General features: G+C 43.2%; 1 protein-coding gene across 2 annotated transcripts in view; it reads left to right on the top strand.

The window, feature by feature from the left end:
- Nucleotides 1-338: 338 nt before the first annotated feature.
- The window catches only part of MAMDC2 (MAM domain containing 2), a 63,356-nt gene continuing 37,592 nt past the window's right edge, over nt 339-26,102 (top strand). For both annotated transcript variants that reach the window (XM_076362971.1, XM_076362972.1), the window contains exons 1-2: nt 339-374; nt 518-631. In XM_076362971.1, the coding sequence (XP_076219086.1) occupies nt 344-374; nt 518-631 (145 nt within the window). In that variant the 5' untranslated portion in view covers nt 339-343. The remainder of the gene's footprint in view (nt 375-517; nt 632-26,102) is intronic.

Raw genomic sequence — 26,102 nt, 5'->3', positions numbered from 1 at the left:
GATGCACTTCGGCAGGTTGACCGGAGAGGCGGCGGCACTCCTATCTTCGAGGACACTCCAGCCCCAGCCGCCCCGGCTTTGGGCGACCGGCCGGGGCCGACCCCGCTCCGAGTCGGGAGTGGGACGGGCCGCCCACCCGGGGTGCCCCCGGGCCCTCCCCGCCACTCCCCTGCCCTCCTGCGGCCGCGGCTCGCCTCCCTGCGCCCCGCCGGGGTGCCGAGGGGCCGCGCTCAGCCCCGCCGCCGCAGCAGCCCCGGGGATCGGCGCGGCCGCGCCCCCGCGCTCCCGGCCGCCGCGCCCGCCCGCCCCGCCGCCGCCAGCCCCGGCTCCCCCGGCGCGGAAGATGCTGCGGCTCTGCCTCCTCGCCGCGCACGGTAAGCGGCGGCGGGGGACGCGCCGCGACGACCCCCGCCCGCCCGGGGCGCGGGGTGGGCGCTGCTCCGGGGTCGGCGGCGGGCCCCAGCCCGCGGCCTCCGGGCCGGCCGGGCCGTGACCGGGGCTCGCTTTGTCCTTGCAGCTCTGCGGCTCGCCGGGGCCGCCTTGCTCTCCCCCGGGTCGTGCGCCTTTGAGGACAGCGCCTGCGGCTACGACTGGGACTACGCGCATCTGCCCTGGGCACTGCACGGGGAAGGTAAGAGCGCTGCTGCCCCCCGGGCGTACAGCCCCCCACCCCCGGGCGCTGCTGCGGCCCCCCGGGCGCTGCCGTCCCGCCCCGCCGGGCGCAGCTGCAGCCCGCGGCCGCGGTGGCGGCGCGCAGCGCTCCGCGGGGCGGCATCCCGGGGGGCCGCTGCCGCCCGCCGGTGCCGCGCTGCTCGGCTTTCCCGGGGAAACAGCCTCCGTCGGATCCCTCCCGTGTGCAGTTTCGGTCTCTGGGTGTCAGCCCCCTGACAACTGGTCTGCAGGCGCTGCAGCGGGGCGGCCGTTCCCCCCCAGGGACAGGTCTCTCCGCAGGTTCCTGCAGGACGGCTCAGAAGCCTCCTTCCGATTTCTTTCACTTTCTGTTGGGAAAAGGTGCCTTTTATCAAATCTGCTGTGGGTAACTCATCCTCTTCCTAGAAAAAATCACATCTGTCAAATTCCTACTATGCTGCATTGTTGCTTTTTCTGAATATATTTTGGGTTCTACTCTAGAAGTGGAAGCATTTTCAGGGCAGGGGACAGTCTTTGTGAAGAGTACCTTTACAACATGTTCAATTAAGACTTTTCTCCATTTTATGGTACCTACAGTTAAATAGGGAAAAGATAAGCATTAGTCTTTCGGTAAGTGGTATTAGACTTCACTAAGACTGACTGCCATTGAAAGAGAGAACAAAATCCAGTCACTGTACAGAGTTTCCATGCAACTGTAACTCTTACTTGATAAGTTTTTGGTGTAGGCTCCCATTTTTGACAGAATCAATAAGAACAAACCAAAGACTAAACAAAAATAAATACAACGTAGTTGTAACTGGGTAATAAAATAATTTAGTTTTGGTTATGCTTTGGCCACAATGTCATTCATAAAGTGAAAGTTGTGCTCACACAGTAAAAGGGACTATGCTTTCAAAGTTTTTCAGCTCTGAAACAGGTGCCAGGAGTAATGACAAGGCGAGTACAGATGAAAAGAGATAGACACCCCTCAGTACCCCTCATCAGTGCTCCATTCAAAACTGGCTGGTCCAGTTTTGTCATTCCACTTGTTACTCAGTTGATAATGAAGATTTTTTTTTTTTCCCCCCTGATTTGCACCCAGTTGTCACGTTTGGAAAGTAAGTCACTTTAATTGTTAATTTTTAGATTAATCATAAGAGTTTGAGAATGTACGAAGAGTGCTAACTTAGAAAAGACTGTGAGGATGTCATGATTAAAATAATTGCTTTTTCTCTTCTTCTTTTTTTATTTAAATATACATAGATTTTCCTGTATTTTTGAAGATACTAGTGGAAATTTAGTAACCATCCCTGCTTTCCCAGCTATGCCTCTTAACATCATGCCCTCTTGGAAGCAGCACTTCCTCCTTGTGATTAACGGGCAGCCACATGGTAGTGGTATTGATTCAGTTCCAAGGGACTGTGAGATGCTGGGAGTAATACATACAGAAACGGATGTACATCATGTTGTGCACATCTATGCTATGGTGCTTCAAGAAACAGGGAAATTTGATCAGAGATCTGGATCAGCAGCAGCCTATTTTTTTGGCCCACAGAAGACTGTTTTGGTTGTTGTAGTTTGATTTTTCCATGTGACCATAAGCATACCGGTGGCTACACAACTCCTGTCATTGTAGATCTTGTTTTTCAGAGATACATAACTGAACTGTTATACTCTGGGAGGATGCGTGGTATACCAGCTCTCTTAATAGGCATAGTTCTGTCAGCATTTCCATTATAAACTTTTTTTCTGCAGTCTGTAACTTAATCATAGTAAGTCGTTTGGTGCAAACATTTGGCACACAAATTAGCCTCTTCAGAAATACATTCATAGAATTGTAACTAAATCTAGTTGAAAATAGTTCATCTAAATCTATGTAGCAGGTGTGCAAAACCAGTCTTCCTTAGAAGCTCTTTTTTATCTAGTAAAGTCATGTTCTTTTTGGCAGCACCGGGCCCTGGTATTTGCAGGTCAGCGTCTGTACATGTGGTAATTTACTGGGACAACAGAGGAAGTGGATGGGAGTGGCAGCTTAGCTTTGAATTGTTCCACTTCTCCTTGCATTGCTTTAAAATTGTTTTAATATTTTAAAATATTATTTGTAATACGGAGTTACATACAGCAAATCTCTTACAGGGATTGTCTGACTTGCAGTGCGAGTTCTTTCATCTTATAAATCTCTCAATAGTGGGGTCTTGTGCCAAACTGTCAAGATGATGTAAATATAACTAAAATCCTGCCCAGAAGTTTCCACTCCATACTTGAAAGTTTTTTGCCCGGTTGCCAGGGAAGCCAGTATCTTCTGAAGGGCCAGGCACAGAAAGGAAGTGTGAGGCTGAATTTTGCTTTTGTTTACAGATATGCATTCCCACTTAAACCAGTACGTTTCTAAGGTTCAACTGCTTTTTTAAATGTCTCTGGTTTCTCTTGAGTATGCTGGTAGTTCTGGGATAAGAGATTTGGGTTTTGTGTTTAATTTTAGAATTTTTATAATTGAAAAGATTTTGATTTTTTTTACCTAAAGTTTTGATACCTGTAACTGACTGGCATTTTAGGGCCCATTTTAGTCAAGTGCAAAAGGAAAATCAAAACAAAATAGTCAATGGTAAAACGGATAGCTGTTTCACTCTTTACTGCTTTAACTCAAGACTGGCAAATCAGGCCCTAACGAAGTGGGTGTTTGTAGGATACCAGCTATGCAAGAAACAAATCAGGCATTTTACCATAATATCTGTCCAGTGGACCTGTGCTCCCATAAACTTCTGCTTCACTGAAACCTTCTGTAAGCCTCAAGCTCTCTCACATGGCTCTGAATTCAGGAATAGGACCTGTAAGTATAAACATCAAGGTGCTCTTTTTAACTGTCAGCTTTTTGAGTCAGTCATCTGTTAACTCTGTGTTTGCATTTTAGAATTATAATGATTTTTAGCAATCACCGTGCAAAGAAAAATGTAAAATATAGAAACAGCTGAGGATATAAATTTCTTGCAAGCCCACCTATGGCTGAGAAGCACACCCAGCTGAGTTCATGACCCAGGCTGGGTAAATATAGCATCATGCTTGAGGCAGCATGCTTCCTAATGTGCCTGTTCTGTTTTCAGTGTAATCCCATGCAAACGTGATGTGCTTCATGAAGTGGGTGTTTGTAGGATACCAGCTACACAAGAAACACAGTAATGTTGTTGCTCAGGAAAAGGGCATCATCATGTAATCCTAGTTCTGAAATCTGCTGAGCCGCAGATGAATTTGTGTGTGATTAATGGACCAGTGGTAAGATCTGCAAGCTTTAAGTGATTTGCTAGTACACGTAAACCAAGGTGTCAATGGCCCATTTTGATGTCAGAGGTGTAGGTATGCTCCCATAAATATTCTTGCATTCATGATGCCTCTGAACAGATAATTTATTTTAAAAAATCTAGGTACAGAATGTAAGACAAAGATCAAACTCCTCTGACCCAACTAATGGGTGAGAAATTTAGAAAGCAGATCTATATTAATCTCTGCTATGGTATTTAGAGATAGTTGAGGAGCTCGAATACCATGTTGCTTACCACTAACACCCCCAGGTATATTTAGCATGAGTTCACGTCCAGTTGTGTTGGGGCATAAAGTTTTGCAGGTGCATAGTGGCCTGTTTCCACAGGAATTTACTTCTGTGTCAGCAGTATATGTGTTGCGAGGGAGACTCGTTAATTCTAATACATACTGTCAAACTTTGTGTGATAGGATTTCATAAAATAATTTTGAGATTTTGTTTAACGAAATTGTGCATTTATTTCAGAGGACACACGTGCTTTGTAAGTGTAAAACAAACTTTAAAACAAAGGAAGATGCTGTATGTAATAGGCAGTAATCCTGAGTAGAGTAATAAATAAAGCTATGTAGACCCACCTGAAATGGCAGTAGGAAACACAGCCTTACGTCAGTTGCAGCCATTCTGCAGGGTTGGATTTTGGCATTTTTTTGCTTTCCTCCCAGCCCTGTCCAGCATAGAGCCAGCCATAACCTGACTGTAAGACCATCCTGCTCATAGCATTATTATAGGTGTTTCATTAGACACAATAACTATGGCACATCTTTTCTGTGACTCTGGACAATGTTTACATTTTTGCCAAGAATATCTGTACAGCCTTTTGTGTGCCTGTGTCTATGGGTATGTTTTGCTCTCAATCTCCATTTTAACAGAGACTGGTTTAATAGAGCTACAAATAATGTGCGTTTGGGCTGTCAGCTCAAATTTGCACTAACGGAGTTTGCTGTGCTGCATCTGCTTGCCTGGATTTAAGCATTAGATAAGAAATTTGTTTATTACCACTGCAAGCTATAGGGAAGAGAGGTTGTTTATATTAACAATGTACTCCAAAAAGCAAGTGATCATTGTTAAATGTGCCCATGCACTGCCAATTGCATTGGACTTGGAGCTATTTTAGTACTAGTGGCAACGGGTTTTGTACAGTTGTCTCCTTATCACCTTTGCTCTTCTCTGGAGTGTTGTCAAGCAACTTTCCATGTCGATCTTCTATAATGAGCTACATGGCACTGAACTGCTGAAGCTATAACTGGTAGTTGATACAGCCGTATGGATCTGGCTCTCGTATGATCATTGGCAGCTTTAAGTGCATATTTTTGTGTGTGTTGCTCTCCTTCTAAAATTCTGCAAGTGTGTATTACTTCAAATCTCATGTCTCCAAGGATATATTTTAATAGCATGCATTTCAGGGGTTTTTAATAGAGTTTTCTCTTTCTGCAGTACTCCAAAGGAGACTCATCCTTAAAAAGAAATAGATTTCATTCAGAAGAGTGATGTAATAAATTACGATATATATAAAAATAGCCTGATTTTCTGCTCCTTAAAACATGCCTACATTTTGCTGCATTAGTCCAAGACTGTTTCTGTGATACACTCAAAATGGGCATCCATCAGGTATGGATGGATCCATCAGTTTATGGTAAGCAGGTAAGCAAGCAAGCGACATTACTAAGAACGGTGTCAGGAAACTGACGTTTGTCTTTTCGGACATACTTATCATATAGCTACACTTTAAAATGGTTTTAAGATGGAAAATAATTTCAAGAGACAGGACAGCCATCCCAGGCCATCAGATAAGTCAGGCATGAGAGCAGCAGCATAAGGAATCTCAAATCTAAACATGGCCTGCATACCATTTAAATAGCTAGTATTTACAGCTGTGCCATATGACTTAAAACTGACCTCTTCTGACCTAAGCTCTCGCATCGTGAATGCCACATCATTTGGTTGTAATATGCAGAGTACTGAAACAGGTAATCACTGGATTCCTAGATTTTGTTGCACAGCAAACACAGTTCGCGTCTGACTTGTGCTGTGTCATGCTCAGTTACAAACCTACTGGCAAATAGATTGGCATGTCTGTAGTCTCAGTTTTCTTTCCATCTATCTGCAGTACTTTCCTGTACATAGGAACGTAAGCAATTTGAAAATGTGAACAGTGTAACATTGCTGGCTTTGTACAACCCTAAGATGAGACAAGTGGCCTCACATGTTCGTGATAACTGTGTAACTGGGAGCAAAGTAGAGGGCAATTCAGGGAGACTTGCACCAGCTTGTACCTAGCTGCAGCAGAACCAGCCTGGCATACCACAATGCTCGCTTGCTGGCAAGGTTTTCAGCTGATAAATCCATCCTACCATGGGAGCTTATTGGTTTGGGTCTTCCAAACCTGTAGCCTGGGCATCTCTGCACCGAATGCCATTTGATGGAGTGGAGAAGCCATTAGAACTGGCACATGGTCTGTTTTGCCTTGACCTGATAATTAAAATGTTTGTCTTCCTGACCAAAATAATTGCATTTGGAGTGAAAACTGTCCTTCCTAGTCACTCCCAAGGAGGTAAAAAAAAAAAAAAGCCTGACTTTCACATACTTCTGGTACACTTAGACTCTCGTGTTCTTATTTCTCCTTCACCTCTGGTACCATTTCTTCTGTACACTCCACTTTGACTACTCAGCCACTACTCTTGTGTCAGCAACGCATTTCTTCTTGCCATTTTCTTGTTCAGTCTGTCACCAGCTGCTTAATAGTACCATGTGTGAGTAGCATGGTACTACTCCAGCCTCTCCTTTGTCTTGCTGATACCGGTAGGAAATCTGACATTTTGCTTGCCCAAGTATAACTTCTGTCCTAGGCTTCTGGGCAATAGCATTTTTATTGAACTATGCCCAAATTACAGTTATTAGCATACTTCTTGTTCATCTTCAGGGGCAGGTTTTGTGCAAAAAAAGATGGCCAAGAGCACTTTATGTTCATGGAGGGCCTCACCAGCAGCTGCCTGTGCGTGACACTTTTGATAAGTCTTGGCTTTCCATTTGCAGCAGAACAAACGAATCCTAAATTGTTATCGGTGAGTCACTGTGTGAGAGATGAGTTTCAAAGCATTCCTCTCCTCCACAGGATAGTAACGTTCTCAGAAGTGTATTTTCACATACAGCTGCTAGTGATTCAGGGCTTAGAGAGTCAACAAGCTATTTTAGTGCATTTTACACTGAGCCGTGGAGGCTGGCCACAAAAGAGGGAGGACGGTTGTTATAAAATTTGTGTTTACTGAATATACCTGCAACTCCCGACAATAGGCTGGACTTTGTTTTGCATGAAAACAACTGAAAATAGATAATTTACCACTAGAATTTGAAAAAAAATTAAAAAACTGTAGGAGGGGAAAAAAAACATTTGGGAGTGGTGATGGAGGCCAAATCACCTCAGTCAAACAAATAACTTGCATGTAGCCCCAGAGAAAAACTGATTCCCTCCAGATAACAAGGTTTGTTACTTATTAGTAGAGTGGAGCAGCTGGTATGATTCTCTACCACTGAGAGAGCACTGTAAACCACACTTAGAAAAATTACATTGCAGCTTCACGTTTCAAAATGCTGCATGTTTACATGAAAAACTAGCTGTGCATCTGTGTAGCAGCAACTCAATATGAGCCTTCAGCTCATTTGGACATAACCTGGGCTAGCTTTAATTTATAATGCAACTGCGCCTGTTGGTTGCACAGCCTTCCCAGAGAGACTATGGTCACACCACTGCAGCTTGCACACGTATGCAAGGTGACTATACCCAGAGTCTGCTTGAAAGGCTGCAGGGATCTGGGCATGTCTTAGTTGAACGCTGGAGGGTGAGGTACAGCTTCCCATCTGAAATCACTGCTGCTCTGGCTGGCTCTGATGGAGATGGATGGGGCCCAGGATTAGGAAGTCAGTCTAGCTTTGTAGTGTTATCTTCTCCATTAATAGGAAGTCAAATAATATGTTTTCAGCTTCTGTTATAAACAGGATGGATACTGACCTTGCAAATATTGTTGAAGTTTGCTAAAATACGAGTATGAACATGCAAAATCACTTGCTGAAAACAGCTAGAAATATTTTCAGTTTTCTGAAAAAAATGAAAGACTTAAATGAATTGAACTAAAGTTTCTTTTTAGGAATTTCAGGGTGCATGCATGGCGTGAGTTTTTGTATCAGTAAAACTGCTGACAGGCAGTACTTTGTGCGCTCATTACACTATATATGTAATCATCTTGGAAATGAAGAGGAGAGCCAATCATTTGCAAGTTCATTTTTTTGGAGGGAAGGAAAGGTATTTTCAGCACTGTCTATTTTCAGTATAAATTTTGGTCAAGATCTAATGCGGGTCAAGATCTGCAGTGAGGAAAAATAAGCTTGCACTTGCGCTGAAGGGTGACCACAGACACTTCAGAAGCCTTTCTACTAGTAAAAAAGACTTGTTCACCTTGCATATGGTACAGACTGTTCAGAGGTGTAATAGAATTAGCCTGAAAATGCCGTAATAATTTTATTATATAGGATGCTATCAAGTGGAAATCTTTGAAAGCTTATTGAAAAAATAAGCCAAAACCAGTTACAACTAGTTGACTTGTGTTTCCTTTTTTTTGTAGTTCTCCCGTTATATTACCTTCTGAGATTGTTCATCCACAGCCACCATGTACAAGAGCAGTACAGGCAACGCTATAATGAGTTGACTGATTAAATGTATCAAACAGCGTTAAACCTTCTACTGTTACATCTGAAGAAAATATGCTTTAAAAAAAATTTTCCTTTAATCTTTCCGTTTTTACTGTCTTAATATTACTTGGTAGCAGTAATGCTACAGAAGGCCAGATAAAAGGCCGGCGTAGTCATCCATGTAACTTCACACAATGCTTTGATTGCTTAGAAGCCTTTATATCATTTGATCATATTTTATTACTCCCATTTAAAAGAGTAAGCATCTTTTGCCCCGTCCTTCCTATGGTTCTAGGCAGCCAAAGAATCAAGTCTGATTATTATAGTCCTTCTTCATACGATAATCAAGCCAAAGGTTCCTACAATTTTACATAACAATATAGTGCCCGCCACTTTAAAAATGCTCTTTGATTAACAGAGTGTTTCTTCTACACGATATGGCTGTTCCTCCAACACATTTTCTTTTGGCAAACATGGCTGAAGATCAGTATATTAGACAACTCTAGTAGTCTGAGTAATTGTGTTGGTGTACTTTGAACGTTGTTTTAAATAGATGTATTCTCTGATAAAGTATGAGCTACATGTCACTAACACTTTGCTCTGTTCTGAAAACCTTTCAAATCCTAGTATGAAAATATCCATGAATCACGGTAATTAGATTTCCATTTGAAATACCAGCCAAAGTCTTTTAGGAAACAGAGTATTCACAGTTTTCAATTAGCGAACCATTGAAATACTTAAAGAGGCTCTGTTGTGACTTGATGAGTTTCTTCAAATTTGCTGGGCCACAAACTGTATTTCATATTAAAAAGGTGGGAAGAGCTACAGAAATGGAAGGGCAGGTTACAGCTGTTGTATACAAAACCACAGAGAGATGCAAAGTTATCAAAGGAAGTCATTCTCCATCTTTCAGATTCTCTTTTTTTTTTTGGTGTTACATCATAACAATCGGCGAACACTGTAAGACTGTTGCCTTGTCTAGCACTCATGGTTGAACAAAGGTCGAAGCAGGCTTCTGTGTGACAGTGGTGTCTAGGGAAATGCTACTGCATTCAGCTTTGGAGCAGATCCATTTGTGGCAAAAAGTCATGCCTGGAGGGTTAGGAAGCCAGACAATTCTACCTGCTCTGTGGATAAGCAGAAGATTTCCCTGTTTTCTGATAGTAACGTTAAAGATCATGTTTTAATGCACTGTATCTAAGAACAAAGTTTAGATTAACTGTGTAAACACTTTTCTTCAGTAAAGCTCTAAGTGCTTCACAAAGCACTTTCTACTTGCAGTAGAAATCCTCAGCTGATGTATAGATGGGTAAACTAAATTGTCCGATGTCACCCCCTGATTCATTTGTAGACCTTGCAATGAAAATGTGTTTCCTTTCATAGGCCTGTTTTACATTTGCTGAACCATGTTTCTTCCAGCCTGGAACATAGTTGTTTGCTTTTCAGTAACTATCATGAACATGACTTGAGAAGCCCCTTGAAGAAGGCTGGTGTCAGCAGGTAGGATGAGTACTTTGTCTGGAATAGGGAAGTGTGAAATACAGGAAGGATGCAAACATCATTTTAATGGCTGCCTCTTGACTCCAAGGTTAGATGATGAGGTTGGTGCCTGGCTGTGAGAATCTAGGCTAGCCTCATATACATATAGGTAGCTGTAAGGCAAAGTCACTTCTGAGTTAAAGTCTTCATGGGTACTGCAAGACTTGTGAGCACTGGGGAGTCCTTTGGGAGCACATTCCACATTTCTTATGCTGTGGCAAACTGAAGTGCTCCAATTATTTTCCATTAAGTTGCAGAACAGTCATCAGTTCTTCTGGGCATAGGTTGAGAATAGCAGGGTAGAAGGCAGCCATAAGTCCAGGGGCTATAACGGGAACACAGATTCTTCATTGCATGGGGTAGGGAGAACATATGTCTGAGAAATAGTGTGGAAAGGATGAGTGGGCAATTTTCTATGTCCACGTGGCTATTGGGCCGTACCACTAAATCCCTCAGGAGTCAGTAGTCCTGCCCTCAGGAGAACGCGCCTGAGCCTTTCAGAGTTAAAGCTCATGAGTTCTGCCTTAATTTTTCTCCTTATATTTTTTGCAGAGTGACGATAATTTGGTTCGTGGGGTATTTTCTTTGGAAATCAATAATGCTGACTTTCTTGGGGAGTTATAGGTGACACTGACTTTTCCCTGAGTCTTTATTTCCTGTTGTGGATGTTGGCAGGTCTTGGATGGCACAACTTTATTGCAATGACTGGGTATAATAACATCTCAGCCAGAAAATTTTGGATAGCATCTCGATTTTTTGAGTTGCCTCTGATATGCTTTCTGTGTTCAGAAATCTCTTGATTTGCTTAAGTTCATATACATACTGGGAAGCAAATACATAAATACAGGGTTGGGTGTTAAGGACTTAATCTAGAAAATCTTAATGGAGGAAATTACAATAGGAAAATCTGTTTTATTTTCCTTTAAAGAAAGGGGCAAGTCCCCTCTCATAAAGGTTGGAAGTAGTGAGCTTAACCAATGTGTTCTGTATTTAAAAATCTTTCTGAGGCAACGATGATGATGATGATGATGATGATGATGATTGGTTTTATTACTTTTGGTATTTGCAAGACTATATTCTTTGAGGTGCAGTTGCTCTGGGAAGGCAAGGCAACTCATGTTGCTGATGGGGAAGGCAACATGAGTTGCAGCCAAGTTGTGGGCGATACAGAAATAGAGCTGTCCTGTGGCATGGCTGCTCTCTCACTGCTTGTGTGCTGCAGGTGGACAGTAGAAATGCCCAAAGGCATACTTAAAAATTGTTTTCAAAGGCGAAAAAATTAATTTGTCTCTTTTGCCTCTTTGGTGTATAAAGGCACCTTAGCTGAGATCAGTTTAGAAATATGAAGTCTAGGCTTCTCTTGCTGGAGAACTAACTGGAAACTTAGCTGCTGAGGCTGTAGCATTATGAGCAATGAGAAGCTGAAGAACAAGGAAAGAGGGCTTCCAGTCTTAATTTGAAACTTTTAAAATACTTTTAGCACCTATTTACATTTCACATACCTGGAAGTTCTGTTTGGTTTTTTTTTGTTTATTTGACTTTCTATACCTGTAAAATCCTCATAGAGAAGCTGATGAAATATGGGCTGGATGAGCAGAGGTAAGGTGAGGATTGAAAACTGGCTGAATGGTTGGGCCCAGCCTAGAGGGTGGTGATCACTGGAGCAAAGTCTAGTTGGAGGCCAGTCACTAGTGGTGTACCCCAGGGGTCAATAGTGGGTCCGATCCTGTTCAACATCCTCATTAATGATCTGGATGATGGGGTACAGTATGCCCTCAGCACGTTTGATGATGATACAAAACTGAGAGGAGTGACTGATGCATGGGAGGGTCATGCTGGCTTCCAGAGGTACCTCAACAGGCTGGAGAAATGGGCTGACAGGAACCTCATGAGGTTCGGCAAGGAGAAGTGCAAAGTGCTGCACCTGGGGAGGAACAATCCTGTGCCAGAATGTATCCTAGGGGCTGCCTAGTTAGAAAGAAGCTTGGAAGAAAAGGACCCAGAGGTCCTTTGAACATGAGCCAGCAATGTGCCCTTGCGGCAAAGGCGGTTAATGGTGTCCTGGGCTGCATTAGGAGGAGTGTTGCCAGCAGGTCAAGAGAAGTGATCCTTCCCCTCTGTTCAGCACTGGTGAAACCCTATCTGGAGTTCTGTGTCCAGTTCTGGCTTCCCCAGTACTAGAGAGGTATGGACATACTGGAGAGACCCCAGTGAAGGGTCATGAAGATGATGAAGGGACTGGAGTATCTCTCCTGTGAGGAAAGGCTGCAAGAGCTGGGACTGTTCAGCCTGGAGAAAAGAAAGCTCGAGGGGGATCTTATATAAATAAATATAAATACCTGAAGGGAGGGTGCAAAGAGGACGGAGCCAGGCTCTTTTCAGTGGTGCCCAGTGACAGGACAAAAGGCAATGGGCACAAGGTGAAACACAGGAGGTTCCCTCTGAACATCAGGAAACACTTTTTCACTGTGAGGATGACTGAGCACTGGCACAGGTTGCCCAGGGAGGATGTGGAGTCTCCCTCCTTGGAGACACTCAAAAGCCATCTGGACATGGTCCTGGGTAACTGGCTGTAGGTGTCCCTGGTTGAGCAGGGGGTTGGACCAGATGACCTCCAGAGGTCCCTTCCAGCCTCAACCATTCTGTGATTCCGTGGTATCTTAACGTTTTTGACTGAAAGCTAAGAAAAGCCCTACTGCAGTGGTCTTTCAGAGAGATCTCCACCCCCAGTGAAGAACATGAGAATTTCTGGTACTTTTTAAGGTAAGAATTAAACAGAATAGTCACATGTATGTGTACATGTCTGAGTCCATTTATGTATATATAAAATCTCTGCACCCTCATTCAAGAGAAGAAATGAGAGTTTGTTGTAGGTCCCCTGTTAGATGAAGGCTCTCTTAATTGTTAACAGGACATGGAGAACTTGTTCCTTACTGATATTTTTGGGGCTTGATTATCATGTAGCTAAGGTTTCCTAATGCTCCTGGCTGCAAGATTTCATGGGAAACAGATAAGCTAAGGTGTAGCGCACTCTTATGCATTTTGCAAAAGGGTCTGTTCTTCATAATTTCCTACTTTTTTAGTAATTCCCATTTGAAGATTTCTTGTCTTTGCTGTGTGCTGTTTTACACATGGTTGTTATCCTGAGAAAGCTTTAGCAAAATAGTTCTGCTCCATCTAATCACTCCTAGCAGATTATTCTGCAGATGAACCTCCTTGACTGACAGTACTGTCTCGCAGCTGTTTAGCCAAAGTGGGTTGAGTTCATTTAAGGCCATACAACAGAGTTGACATAATTGGCATCATTGTTTAGTGGAGTCAGCAGGGAGGCAGACGAATGAATGGATATGGGCTTTGAGTTGCTCTCAGCTCATCAGAATAGGTTCAGGCAGCGATGAAACAGACGTAAATGTCTGCGCTGTTTGCCTTGCATCTGTTTGGGAAATAGAGGCCTTAATTCTACCAAGCCATGTATCCCCAAGCTGACCTGCAGTTCATTATCAGTATTTATTACTGTTGTGTGCTCTTAGCAAATCCCTTCTTCTCTCCTTCCCCCATGTGCCAGGTGCCTAGTGTACAGAGAAGTGTATTCCCTGCCTTAAACATGTACACACTTGTGGCAAGCAGTCACAAAAATTTACAAGGTCTAAGTAGGGGCTGGAACCAGAAGACCAGAGACTTGGAGACACATTTCAATGTGTCACGCCATGCTTCACAATCTTACTGAGACCTTCTTCAACCCTGGAAAATCATATCTGAGTACCCAAGTGTCAGGCGACAGCCAATTTTGTCCTGCATGACTATGGCAGAACAACAGTGAGAATCTGCAGCAGAGCTAGGATAATGCCATTGTTTTTATATCTTGCGTCTACTCTACAGTGAGTAATTTTCCATTATAGAGCCCTACAGTTTGGTGCCATCCTTAAGAATCCTGTAGAAAATTTACTCCATACAGGCAACAAGAAAATGAGGAGCTTTTAGTACTGCTCAGGCTTTGAGCCATAGCTTAAGCAGCAGTATACTCCCATAGCTGTGAACAAATTTGGAGCCAGTAATCAGAAGTTCAATGGTTATGGTTTTCCTAAGTGTAAACTAATTTGTGACTGTCTAAATTCCTAAGTTCTCATAAAGGAAAGTAAAGGCTGCCTTGAGTGCTAGAGTACCTCTGCATACACGAATGAAAACTGCAAATACAAGCATCCTGGTACCTGGATTTTTAAAGTGTACCCAATATAGCAACAATAAATACGTTTAAAAAGAAAGGATTTACTTGATTTTTTTTCTCCTAGAGCTATGCCATGGAGACACGATAACCTCCAGGGCACAAACAATGATAAAGTCTGTCAGTATGCAGAATAAAGTCCATTTACAAGTCTGTGTCAGTATACTGGTTTGCTTAGCATCTGCATCTGCAGTTGCATATTCAGCTTCAAAGTACTTACTGTCAGCAAACCAGTTATTAACATCTTCATATATATCCTTGAAAACTTACATGTAGCTATAGGAATGCATCATTTTAAGCTGTTGCTTATAGCATTTCAAGTAGGGTGACTTGTAACATTTTAAATATGCATACATATAGCTAGGCAATGCTAATCTAGGCTGTTGCTTTGTGTAAGTTTAGCTGAAGTTTAGTAATGAGCAGGAGGAGTTCAAACACATGAATCTTTACTAGTTCCTATATAGTCATTGCTTTGCATTTTAATTCTTACAAGGCCTTTTGCAGAGGAATTTCTTTCCTGGCCAAGAATATTCTTGTGTGGTTAAGTGGAAACATGAAAGGATTTATACCAATACCAGATTGTTCTCTAAATATAGCCACTTCCAGTGCTTATTTTAAACTAAGTGTCAAACTGGAGACTTATTAGGGCAGTAACTGTGGTTTGTTTGAAAAAGAAGAGAGAACTTTGCACAGTGAAGTTGTCATATATGGAAATAAGATGAGTGGTATGTGTAGTTTGGACGACCACATGTAGGTAAAAAGCAAAGAGCTGTAATCAATGTTTGTTTTTATATGAAAAAGCACTCATGAATTTGGAGTAGACTTCACAGCTGGTGGGTGTTGAAGCCAAAAATAGTTACATGATCAATCAACCCCTTACTAGCAGAGGAGTCCAATAATCTTTTCCTTTGCTGGGTCAGCTAGATCTTTTTCTGTTAGTTAGCCTTTCCAGAGTCGCTTAGCTTTTGTGCTGTTTCTTTTTGACAGACCATTTTGTGTTTTCTGTTAGTTATGCATCTAGAAGGGAATTTCACTGCCATGCCTTTACAGGCATAGCTGAACAGCTGCAAGTTAGTCCACTATTCCCAAGAGAAATAACCTAGCCGCTTACTGCAAGATCACACGTGGCACCCACTTGTCAGCTTAGGTATCTCTGTTTGCTACTTGAGAGAGAGGGAGAAAATGAGAGAGAAAGGAAGAGCTCCAGCTGAAGCCCAGAGCAGTAGAAGTTTCAATATAAGTCCACAGATTGAAAGTATTCAAATGATTCTCTGAAAAGAGAAAAAAAACCTTAATCTTTGAAACTTGCTGGAAAATGGAATTGTTGCCTGCTGGCCATCTGCACTAGCTGAACCTCCCTCTTGAGGCCTTTTCTAACTTGGTGATCGTACCATCCTAGTTTGTATAGCATGTGTATGACCTGTATTGTACTGCAGGAAACTCCCTGAGAGGGAAGGGTGGCAGTCTGAAGGGTCCTCATAATACTGCATGGCTCTAGCCTGATGGAAGAAGGCACCCTGTAAGATCTTTTGGAGAGAGGTGTTTGCAGGCTGTGTCTGCACAGTGGGTCTGTACATTTTACTGGTGACTCTACTGACATGTTGCTGAGGAGGTTGCATGATGTGCACGGGAAATCTGCTGCAGGGTTTCCATTAGTGCTCCTATGGTCACTGTTATCCACTGAGCTACCTGAAGGCTACAAGAAATACAGCCCTGCAAGGGCATGGATGAGAGTCTAGAGCGATAGAGATTGTCTCAAGTCATGAAGGCAATAGATAGTTAGACCACAGTAGATCTGTTGAGAGAGGGATGCTAAAGGAGTCCAGGTCAAATAGGAATTGATATGCACCATGGAATTTTTATACTTAACCTGGAGGCATGGCTCTGCTTTTCAACCTCTTTAGCTCTTCCAACATTTTATGGAGGTGAATTGCCAAACAACAAACCTTAAAATTTTCCCAGAAAGCTGAGAGAATTATAAAAATTATGAAATACTGAGCCCTCTATCCCGTTTCTGCTGCCCATCCTCTGTAGCTGATAATAACAGCCTCGTGTTAGCAACGTGTCTGCAAGCACCCATAACCAAAGAGCAACAAGCTGTGAGGGAGGATGGACCTGGTCTGTGACAACTTCAGTAAGCATCAGAAACGAGCATGAGATGGGTTGTTCAGCTCCAGACTGTTATTCTGGAGGTGAGTACATAACTTATTCCCTGGTCATATTCAAATCAAGCTGATTACATAGGTATTACTCCAAATAATTGACTTTCCTGTTATCTTCAGTGATAACATATTTTTAGTTTTCAACTAACATTAATTGAATTAATTGATTTTGAAATACCAGCTGTAATGAGGTACTATATACTAATTGCTTTATTCTTCTATCCCACCAACTTATTCCACAATTGCATTCATATTTAATATCATAGAATGGTTTGGGTTGGAAAGCACTTCCAAAGATGATCTAGTCCAACCCCCCTGCCATGTGCAGGGACATCTTTCACTAGATCAGGTTGCTCAAAGCCCCATCCAATCTGACCTTGAACACTTCCAAGGATGGGGCATCCACAACTTCTCTGGGCAGCCTGTTCCAGTGTCTCACCACCCTCATCATAAAAAGTTTCTTCCTTATGTCCAATCTAAATCTACCCTCTTTCAGTTTAAAACCGTTGCCCCTTGTCCTGTCACTGGAGGCCCTGCTAAAAAGTCTCTCTCCATCTTTCTTATAAGCCCCCTTTATATATTGGAAGGCTGCAATAAGGTCTCCCCGGGGCCTTCTCTTCTCCAGGCTGAACAGCCCCAACTCTCTCAGTCTGTCCTCATAGGAGAGGTGCTCCAGCCCTCTCCGATCATTTTCGTGGCCCTCCTCTGGACCCACTCCAACAGGTCCATGTCTTTCTTGTGGTGGGGACCCCAAAGCTGGACGCAGTACTCCAGGTGGGGTCTTGATGAGAGCGGAGTAGAGGGGCAGAATCACCTCCCTTGACCTCCTGGCCACGCTTCTTTTGATGCAGCCCAGGATACAACTGGCTTTCTGGGCTGCAAGCACACATTATGGGCCCATGTCCAATTTTTCATCCATGAATATCCCCAAGTCCTTCTCCACAGGGCTTCTCTCAATCCATTCATTCCCCAGTCTGTACTGATATTGGGGATTGCCCAGACCCAGGTGCAGGACCTTGCACTTGGCCTTGTTGAACTTCATGAGGTTCTCGCAGGCCCACTCCTCAAGCCTGTCAAGGTCCCTCTGGATGGCATCTTGTCCCTCAAGTGAATCAACGGCACCACTCGGCTTGGTGTCATCTGCAGGGTTGCTGAGGGTGCACTCAATCCCACTGTCTGTGTCATTGATGAAGATATTAAACAGTACCGGTCCCAATATGGACCCTTGAGGGACACCACTCGTTACTGGTTTCGATTTGGACATTGAGCCATTGACTGTAACTCTTTAGATGTGGCCATCCAGCCAATTCCTTATACATTGAGTAGTCCATCCATCAAATCCATATCTCTCTGTATCAAAGATTGTTCTCAATATCTGAGAATTTTCGATGTTAACAAATGGCTGCTAGTTTTGAATATCATAATGACTCATCTTGACCAGGCTCTGAATTTTATTGAACCTCGTTTTTATATTCAGCTATGCTACCATGTTTCTTTCATAGCTGGCACAGAAATACACTACAACAGGTCTGTCTGATGAGTACAGTTTGGTTGCAGTGGAATTTGCTTTCGTTTGTTTACATACTTCATTATTAGGATTATGTCTGTTTGTATGATCTGTTGCCCAGGTTTCCATATGTTTTAATTCTATGGCAACACTTGTACTAATACACAATATGACGATATACAAACTAACGGCAAAGTTTCAGCTCTCCTGGAGTAGAAAGTATACTTCTCCTTTTCAATTAATGTTTATTAAAAGGCCACCCTGCGGCTGAATTCTAGCACCTAACTGAGCTATTGTGGAAGGGCATTCAAAAAGGTGAGGTGTAATGTTATTTGAAAATTCAAGCCACAGTGCTACAATGGGAGTCTCCTTCATCATTGCTTCTGCAGAAGAAATAAATGATAATGTTAACCAGACACTGTCAAAGTGTGCCCAGTTTGGTTTATCTCACATTTGTTTTGATATAACCAGGAACTCCATCAAGAAGGGTAAGCATCTTTAAAAAGTGGCCCACAGTTGCTTTTCAATAAGAAATACTTACTAAACTATTTTATTGTCCCATCAAACATCTATATACCTCTTTTCCCTGGAAAGAAAGGATATAAATTTCAGAGGGAAAATGTGCCCAGAAGGAAATTTTGATGTTAGGGATTTTGCGTGTCCTGGAGATACAGCAAATGAGTAAAGAAGGTAATGTGCCTGACAGGAGACACTGCATTTATGCAGTGTGCAGGTCACACCAGCGATCGCAAGCCTGTGCACTGTGTTCTGTAGGTGAGTGCCTGATGGGGAGTGTCTTCATCAGTTTTAACCACGAAAATCAGTCAGTAGGGAATGTGCATGTCTGCCTCAGATGCCTACACTGGAGGACTTCTTTCCTGTCCAAATGAGGTTGCCAGCTGCTTCTTGTGACACATTTCCTCCATGCCAGAGAACAAATGTTAAATGCCAAGAGATCTACACAAAGGTGCAGCGGGTTTCGGTAGCTGCCAGCCTTCTGCCTGTCACTGACCTGACTATCTGCAGGCCTCTTTGCCATATAGTTATGTCTCATTGTCTGGCAGGCAGCCACAGCTTTTGCTTAATGTAAGAGATGATTTAGCTTGTGCTTGTGGTTTCTATCCAGTGGTCCATTGGCCATCCCTCAGGTCATGATTAAACAAACTTTTCAGTTGGTATCGTTTTCTTTTCACTTTTATATCTGATGCAGAATTTAAGCCCTCATATACTACTGAATTACTTAAGGAGGGAGATACAAAGAAGTAACTACAGGTTTATTCTCTCATGAAATAGCTAAGCAGAGGTTGAGGTACCCAGTTAGACCTGTTTTCAGTAAGGCTCTGTGGGTTTAATTTTGTCCTGACTGGGCTTCACGTGGCATGGAGATGTAGAGGAGGAAAGCAGGTTTAAAATTCGTTGTATGCTTCACCTGCTGGAGTCAGTCTATATTCTCCTGAAACAGCTTGGTTCACGGGTCTGAGAACAGCTGGGAAGCAGAGCCATTTTCCTCCCCAGAGGGTTGCAAGGACAACCACGGGCATTTCTTGAGACCAGTTTCCTGACCATTAATACTCCTGTACTTTGCCTCAGGAGTCAGAAGCATAACAAAGAAACAATTCCTTTATTTGCAAAATGTAAAAGATATTGCAGACTTTAATTTCTTTTTTAAAGCAGATTTTTAAAAAGCCAGCATGGAAAAAAAAAAATCCTGTGGAAAAGAAAATGAAATAGAGCACTTTTAAAAGCAAGGAAATAACCATGTATTTGAATATCCCTGCTTGGTTGCTTTCTTTGTGTTGCATGCTGTATCCCTTGCTCTCTAAAGCACTGTGTGCTTTTTTGCTTCTTAAATATTAACAGAAAATTTAGTTTCCTATTTGCATGATGTATTTTATTGATCCCCCCTTCATTAGCATTTTTCTTTTTTAAATGAAAAAATCTATATAGCATAGTTCTTGTTTGCAGTGATCTTGTGAAATTACATTTTCCTAAATTCTGAATGTGAAGATTTTTGGCCTTAGATGGTTGTCGTATACTAGGTCGGCTTGGATCAGCTTCTTGGTAGTGTTAGAGACCAGACTTTTGAAGGCTGGTGCCTGACACCTTGTGTTTTCCTCCCTCAGAGAACCGCAGTTACAGGAATACTGGCTCAGTACTTCATGTTATTTCAGTATCACACATTGAAAAGTTGTCTTTTTTTTTTCCAAGTTCCCAACGGTCATAAATATTTCCCTTGTTTTCCAAGATAAAACTTGGCAAGCAGCTACTCTTGTGGCCTAGTTTACTCTCAGCTTTTGAGGTGTGGAGGAGGAGCAGCAGCTCTGGGAGTTTCACCCTCTCTGTGCTGTGGGAACGGGTCTTTCTCCTGCTCCACAGTAAAGTGAGAGGCTGGGGACCACGTCAGAAGGTTGCACTGATAACACGTTTCATGGCAAATGTCTCTTGTGCGTGAGTTGCGGAGCAGCTATCAATGCTATTTGAGTTTATAGCTTGGAGCAGAGGTTGGAAAAAACAATCCTACACCTTCACTTTTAAGAGACGGGCAGCATATCTGTGAAATTTGAACCTGATTTGAGCTAGTCTAATCACTTGTTAACATTTATTAAGGAGTTAACTGCCTTTGTAATCCCAAAGATGTCCATTGATACTTCTTGGGCGAGTACAAGTACAAATTTCTTCAGTAAACAACGAGCTTTCTCTGCACGCAGCACAAGTTTCTGACTCTGCAGGGTAACAGGCAAAACTGGTGGGATCAGCTGCCGGGACAATTTGAGACTTGAAAATCTGTTTCTTGACACCGGAAACAAAGCGGTGAGTCATTGCCAGTGACCAGCCAGGCACACCAGGACTCCAGCCGGTGCTGTCAAGTGCGGAGAGCAGCGTATGGGAGCGCTCGCATGCGCCCGGCGCAGGCTCCTGGCTCCGATTTCCCCCCAAAGGCTGTGTGTTTGCAGAAAATACTTTTCCAGAAGAGAATTCACTGTTCCTGGGGAAGCTGTAAACACACAGAAAATGTGTTGGGACCAGTGCTGAACATGTTCACTGACACTGTATGAACTTCGGTAACACCTTCAAGCATTCCAGCATTTGCGTTGTCTCAGATAACTTCTGAACTATACTTTCTGGCAAATATGACACTAAAAGGCTTTCTCAGAAAAACTGGACTAAGGACTGTTTTTAGAAAGACCACACAAAGCTTGGCAGACAGAGCAAAGTTATTTCTGCAGGGTTTATTTTCTGCGTAGTTTGTTTTTATTTAGGATAAGTATGAGGCACATGCTGCTCAGTTGGGCTTATCTGTTGATACAGTCGATGCTACAACCAGCTCAGGCAGTCCGCCACGCTGAAAAATGGCAGCAGGGACTGAGAGGGCACGGGGGGGAGTATCTCAGTGTGCTTGTTTTACACATCATTCTTCCCTGAGCGTCCATCTGTGACCACTGTTGGGTACTAAAAGCCAGCTGGGAGGATGCGGGGTCGGATCTGCTGGGGCCTTTTGGGGTCCTTTAACTACATTCTGAGCAATAGATGGGGGCGTGCATTTGCAAGGGAACCACTCCCCGTGGGTCGTGTTAGGTGCCCAGTGAGATTTGGCAGCCCAAGTGCACTAAGGTAAGATAATCTAAATGGTGTTTTGTGGATTTACCTAAACTTCATTAAACTCTGTGTGATCACCCTAGGATATTTAGGATGTAAAGTAAGTAGAATGAGGCCTAATAGCCTTAATAATCCATTACGGGAAAAAAAGAATAATAATAAAAAAATGTAATGAGGGCCTATAAACTCTAATACTTTGGAAAGTTTTGACAAGCTTTTACTTACTTTGGCAGTGAAATGGGAGTCAGTGAGGATATCCTGAAGGAAAGAGTGTCATGAACTGGCAGGGTCAGATTGATAGATTTTTTCCAATGACCAGTTTATATCTCAAGTGCTATTTCTGTCTTGATAAATATGTCTTATAGCTCAGCTGGGGTATGCTAAATGCCCTTGCAAGCAAAAGCGTGAGTATAATACTGGATATTCACTGGAATGACATTGCAGTAAGTGCTAAAATTTGCCAAAAGTTTCAGTAGCTTTTCACTGCCAAAGTTATCTAAAAAAAAAATGGAAATATTTGAGGCCTGTGTTAAGAATAAAGTCTGAGCATCTGCGATGACAAGTGTCCCTGGGCAGCTGGGGAGCGTGTGAAGGGGCTGCCTGAAGGAATTCGTTTGTTGACCATTGCCTAGCGAGGGGAAGCAGAGAGGCCACCTCGACGTGACAGACATGTAAAGAGTGGATGGGGCCAGACAGATGGCAGAGCCCTGTGCATATTCTGGGTGACATCCGATGGCCTGAGATGCATTCAGGTGTATAAGGTGGTTCACTGACTTGGACTCAGTCCCGAAGAAGAATTTGACTGGCTGTTTTTATTAAAACACAAAGCCCAGGGAAGCCAAAATGTATCAAAACTCTTGTTGATTACGGTCAGCAGTTAGATACCTTGTGGAAATCAAAATACTGGTTCCTACATCTCCTAAATGCCTAAACATTTGTAACATTCATTGGCATCTATTTCTTCCTGGTCCCTTAGACTGGAGTTTGCACAAGGAGGTGTCTTTTGCTTTTGATACCAAGTGATACCTACAAACGTAATTCTGGGTAGTCCAAATGTCTTGCTCAGAGCCAAAGCTCCACAATGGAATCTCCTTCCAGTGGTACTACTAGAGACTGCAACTACTGAGGCAGAGGGGAGGGACCCATAGGGCATCAGCCCCTCCCCACAGAGGCCCACAGCATCCTGTAAAATACTTTGGGATCTTCTGAATTTTGAGACCAGCAGTAAATTTATCAATGTGCAATTTTCTATAATCCCTGTAAAAATGGGAAAGTCATTCTGCGGTTAATAAGTACACGCAGGTTTCTGGAAAAAAAACAGAGCAAGCTTTCATTCCTGCCTTTTGATTTGTAGCATTTCATATTTTTAAAAATATCCACTCAACAAAAAGGGATAGAGAATAATAATTGAAGAAGAAAAAACAAGTAGCCTTGTTAGGTTCAACCTATCAGAGTAGCCTTGATAGGTTGAATTCCAGGCTTCCTGGGCTGTGAAATTAACCTCTTGTTTAATTTTGCCAGTTTTAACAGTTGCTGTTTAAGGGTGCTCAGCCAGAAGTCATCATTCATGTTTGTTGAAAGGAGCTACCCTGCAGGAGTAGGGTTATGACCAGAGCCCCTATGCTCAGCTTCCGATGCATGTACTCTACCATGAAGCATGGATATGTATAATTTGAAGTGTACTTTCTGCTTGAAAGGAAGAGGCAGGAAGCTGGATGCATTATACTTGAATGAAAAATCCTTTGGCAAACATCTCTGGACATAGGGGATTCGATACCTAATGAATGTGACAGCACAACAGGTTATACTTAAAGCTCAAATGGCAAATGTAGCTTTCAGGATTAAATGTACAGCTACTTTCCATTCCCCTAAAATGTGCGTGAGATGTTTTAGAGATTACAGTTATCTAACCTGGGGCTATTTTGATAAACCCCTGAAAACCACATTCTCCAAGTTTGTGGATTTTGGCTCAGTCTGTCTGTACACACTCACACACATCCTCAGTTGCTACCAGCCGCCTGCCAGGCAGGAATGATGTACAGGACTGCAAGCCTACAAGCATCCCTGGTAAATTGAAGCCACCAGCGTTGATCTTTGAAGTGGCTAACGGCCGGATGCAATTTTGCGGAGCCATGGTCCTGGTGGTTGTGATGTTGAATGGCAATAGATGTGTTCCTTGGCTGCAGATTTTGTGGTCACAGATGCTGAATCTTCACCATTGCATCTTCCTGGTCCAGGATGAAGCTTGCTGGTGCAGAAGATGAGTCACTGTGGCTGCTTTCTCGCTTAGAGTGGATTACTTGAGAGTAGCAGTTGCATAAACACAGCAGGAGCTAAGGAGCTGCCACAGCAGCAGCCGGTGATAAACAAGTTATGAGACAGCAACCTCCAACAGCTTTTGGAAACTGATGGCGTGGCTAGGCTCACGTGACCTTCTACCAGGTTACTGCTAGCACCCATCAGGATCTGATTAGCTCACCTGTAAGCACTTTCTGTAGCCAGCTATTTTGGGACATGGATATAAATATGTACCTCATCTGTTAGCAGTTCTGTTTGTATTTTGTGATGTGAGATCACTGATTGGTCCACCATGATCCTGCCAGTCATCCTAACGATCCTGGTATAAAAAAAGAGTATAAAACCACCAAGCTTACAGAAAGCAGGAAACTGAACTCACAGAGTTGAACTTCTGAAGCCAGTGAAACCAAATAAATATTTCAAATACTTTGAAACCAAATAATATTTCAGTCTATGTAGGACCTAGGGCCCAGGTGAGTATTAGAGTAAATGTAATTTATGTGGGCCAAGCACATTTATAACTTTCCTTGGAGGGACAAGGCTTGTGGGCAAAAGTTACATTTTATTAGTTGATCTGATGTAGCTGGGAAAGACAGACAAGCGTTTAGGCAGATGAGCTGGTTTTCGGGGTAATGCAGTAGGCCAAGTGATTTGGCAGACGCAGAAAGAGCAGATCCATGCAGGAGAAAAATTTTGCTTTTATAATCTTTCACTGAGTGTGCCCTGTGGTTTGCAGATGCAGTCCAGAAAGCTACTGGTTGAGGGTTTTGTCTTTCCCCAAGGGCAGTGTTGCAGCTTGGCCCAGGACCCTCCTGCACGCTGTGACCCCGCTCCCTCGTGCACCTAAGCCAAGTCATGCTGGGCAGACTTTTGTTCCTGCTCGCCCCGGCTCCAAGGCTCGCTTCTCCTCTCCCTCCCGGGGCCACTGCTTGCTGTGACCAGAGTCTTCCTGCTTCCCTGGCTGAGTGCAGGTTTGCTTCAGAGTTTTGCTTAGGCGGTGAGCACCGCGGGCTTTTAGTGTAACCCCTTTGGAGCATACCAAGGAAGTTTCTCAACCAAGAAGTCTTTGCTTTTGAAGCACAAAAGCATGATCTTCCAGATTAATGGAAATCCTGACATGCGGCAACCAAATCAGCGTTGGTTGGGTTGGAGTATCTCTTTCTTCTCTCTCTCAAACTCTTACTCCCTATGGCTGTGCTTGTCACTCTGATCTGAGGAGAGGCGTGGCCCCAGAAACCCCCTGTCTTAAAACACAATGAGAAGTCCCCTGTCTCATGGTCTGGCTCACCAACTTCCTCGTGTTGGTTTCCCTGTGGGCTGCAGGCCAACAGTTTGGTCTGGGTTGCAAATCTGACGGATTTTTCTTCAAAAAAGTGCCAAAGCTGTGTGGACTGCAGATGGGTAGGTTTGCCTTGGGCAGGCTGAGACATGCTCAGCACGTAATACAAAGCAGAAGCTCGTAATACGTTACAGGCATACTCCACCACATCACACCATATGCATCTGCATAAATAAATGAAAGGAGCAATGAACAAAGTAAATAGACAACGTAATGCAAGGGAATACTATAGGAATGAAAATTTCATATTCTTTTGCTGAAGGAAGGCAGCCCTGTGATGCACTCTGCCAGGACAAGCAGCTGTGCTGGAACACCTATCACACTGCTTTCCCCTGTATGCTTGATCCTGGTGGAAACATGATTTAGCAAAGGCATAGAGCTAGTAATGAAAGAGATGAGCACTGTGAACAAATAGATACCTGATGATTTCTACTTTGTCTGGGTTTTATCTTTAATATTCCCTGTGCACTGGAGACAATGGAAACTGATTCAGGATGCCAAAGAATAAAGAAGAGGCTTTTCTGAATTATTTCTGATTCAGAAATTCACAGCAGAGAATCTTGTGTCTCCAAGCCCTACCTGCGTCCAGCTCAAGTATACCAGCTAAGAGAAATCAGAGATGGCTTTTTGAAAGAGCTGTTGCAAGGAAAACCAGGGATACTGGAGAAGAACCTGGCAGCCTTTGTGTCAGCAGATAAAAAGTTGTCAAAATTATGTAATGAACAGCGTGAAAAGGAGAAACAAGCGGTCTGAACAACAGCTCACTGAGACTGGTGGGTTGGCTGGAACAAGCAGAAAGAAAACTTGAA

This window comes from Aptenodytes patagonicus, chromosome Z (genome assembly GCF_965638725.1).
Source record: "Aptenodytes patagonicus chromosome Z, bAptPat1.pri.cur, whole genome shotgun sequence".
Lineage (NCBI taxonomy): Eukaryota > Metazoa > Chordata > Aves > Sphenisciformes > Spheniscidae > Aptenodytes > Aptenodytes patagonicus.
The sequence above is the reverse complement of the archived record's forward strand: the minus strand, read 5'-3'. Positions and strand labels throughout refer to the sequence as shown.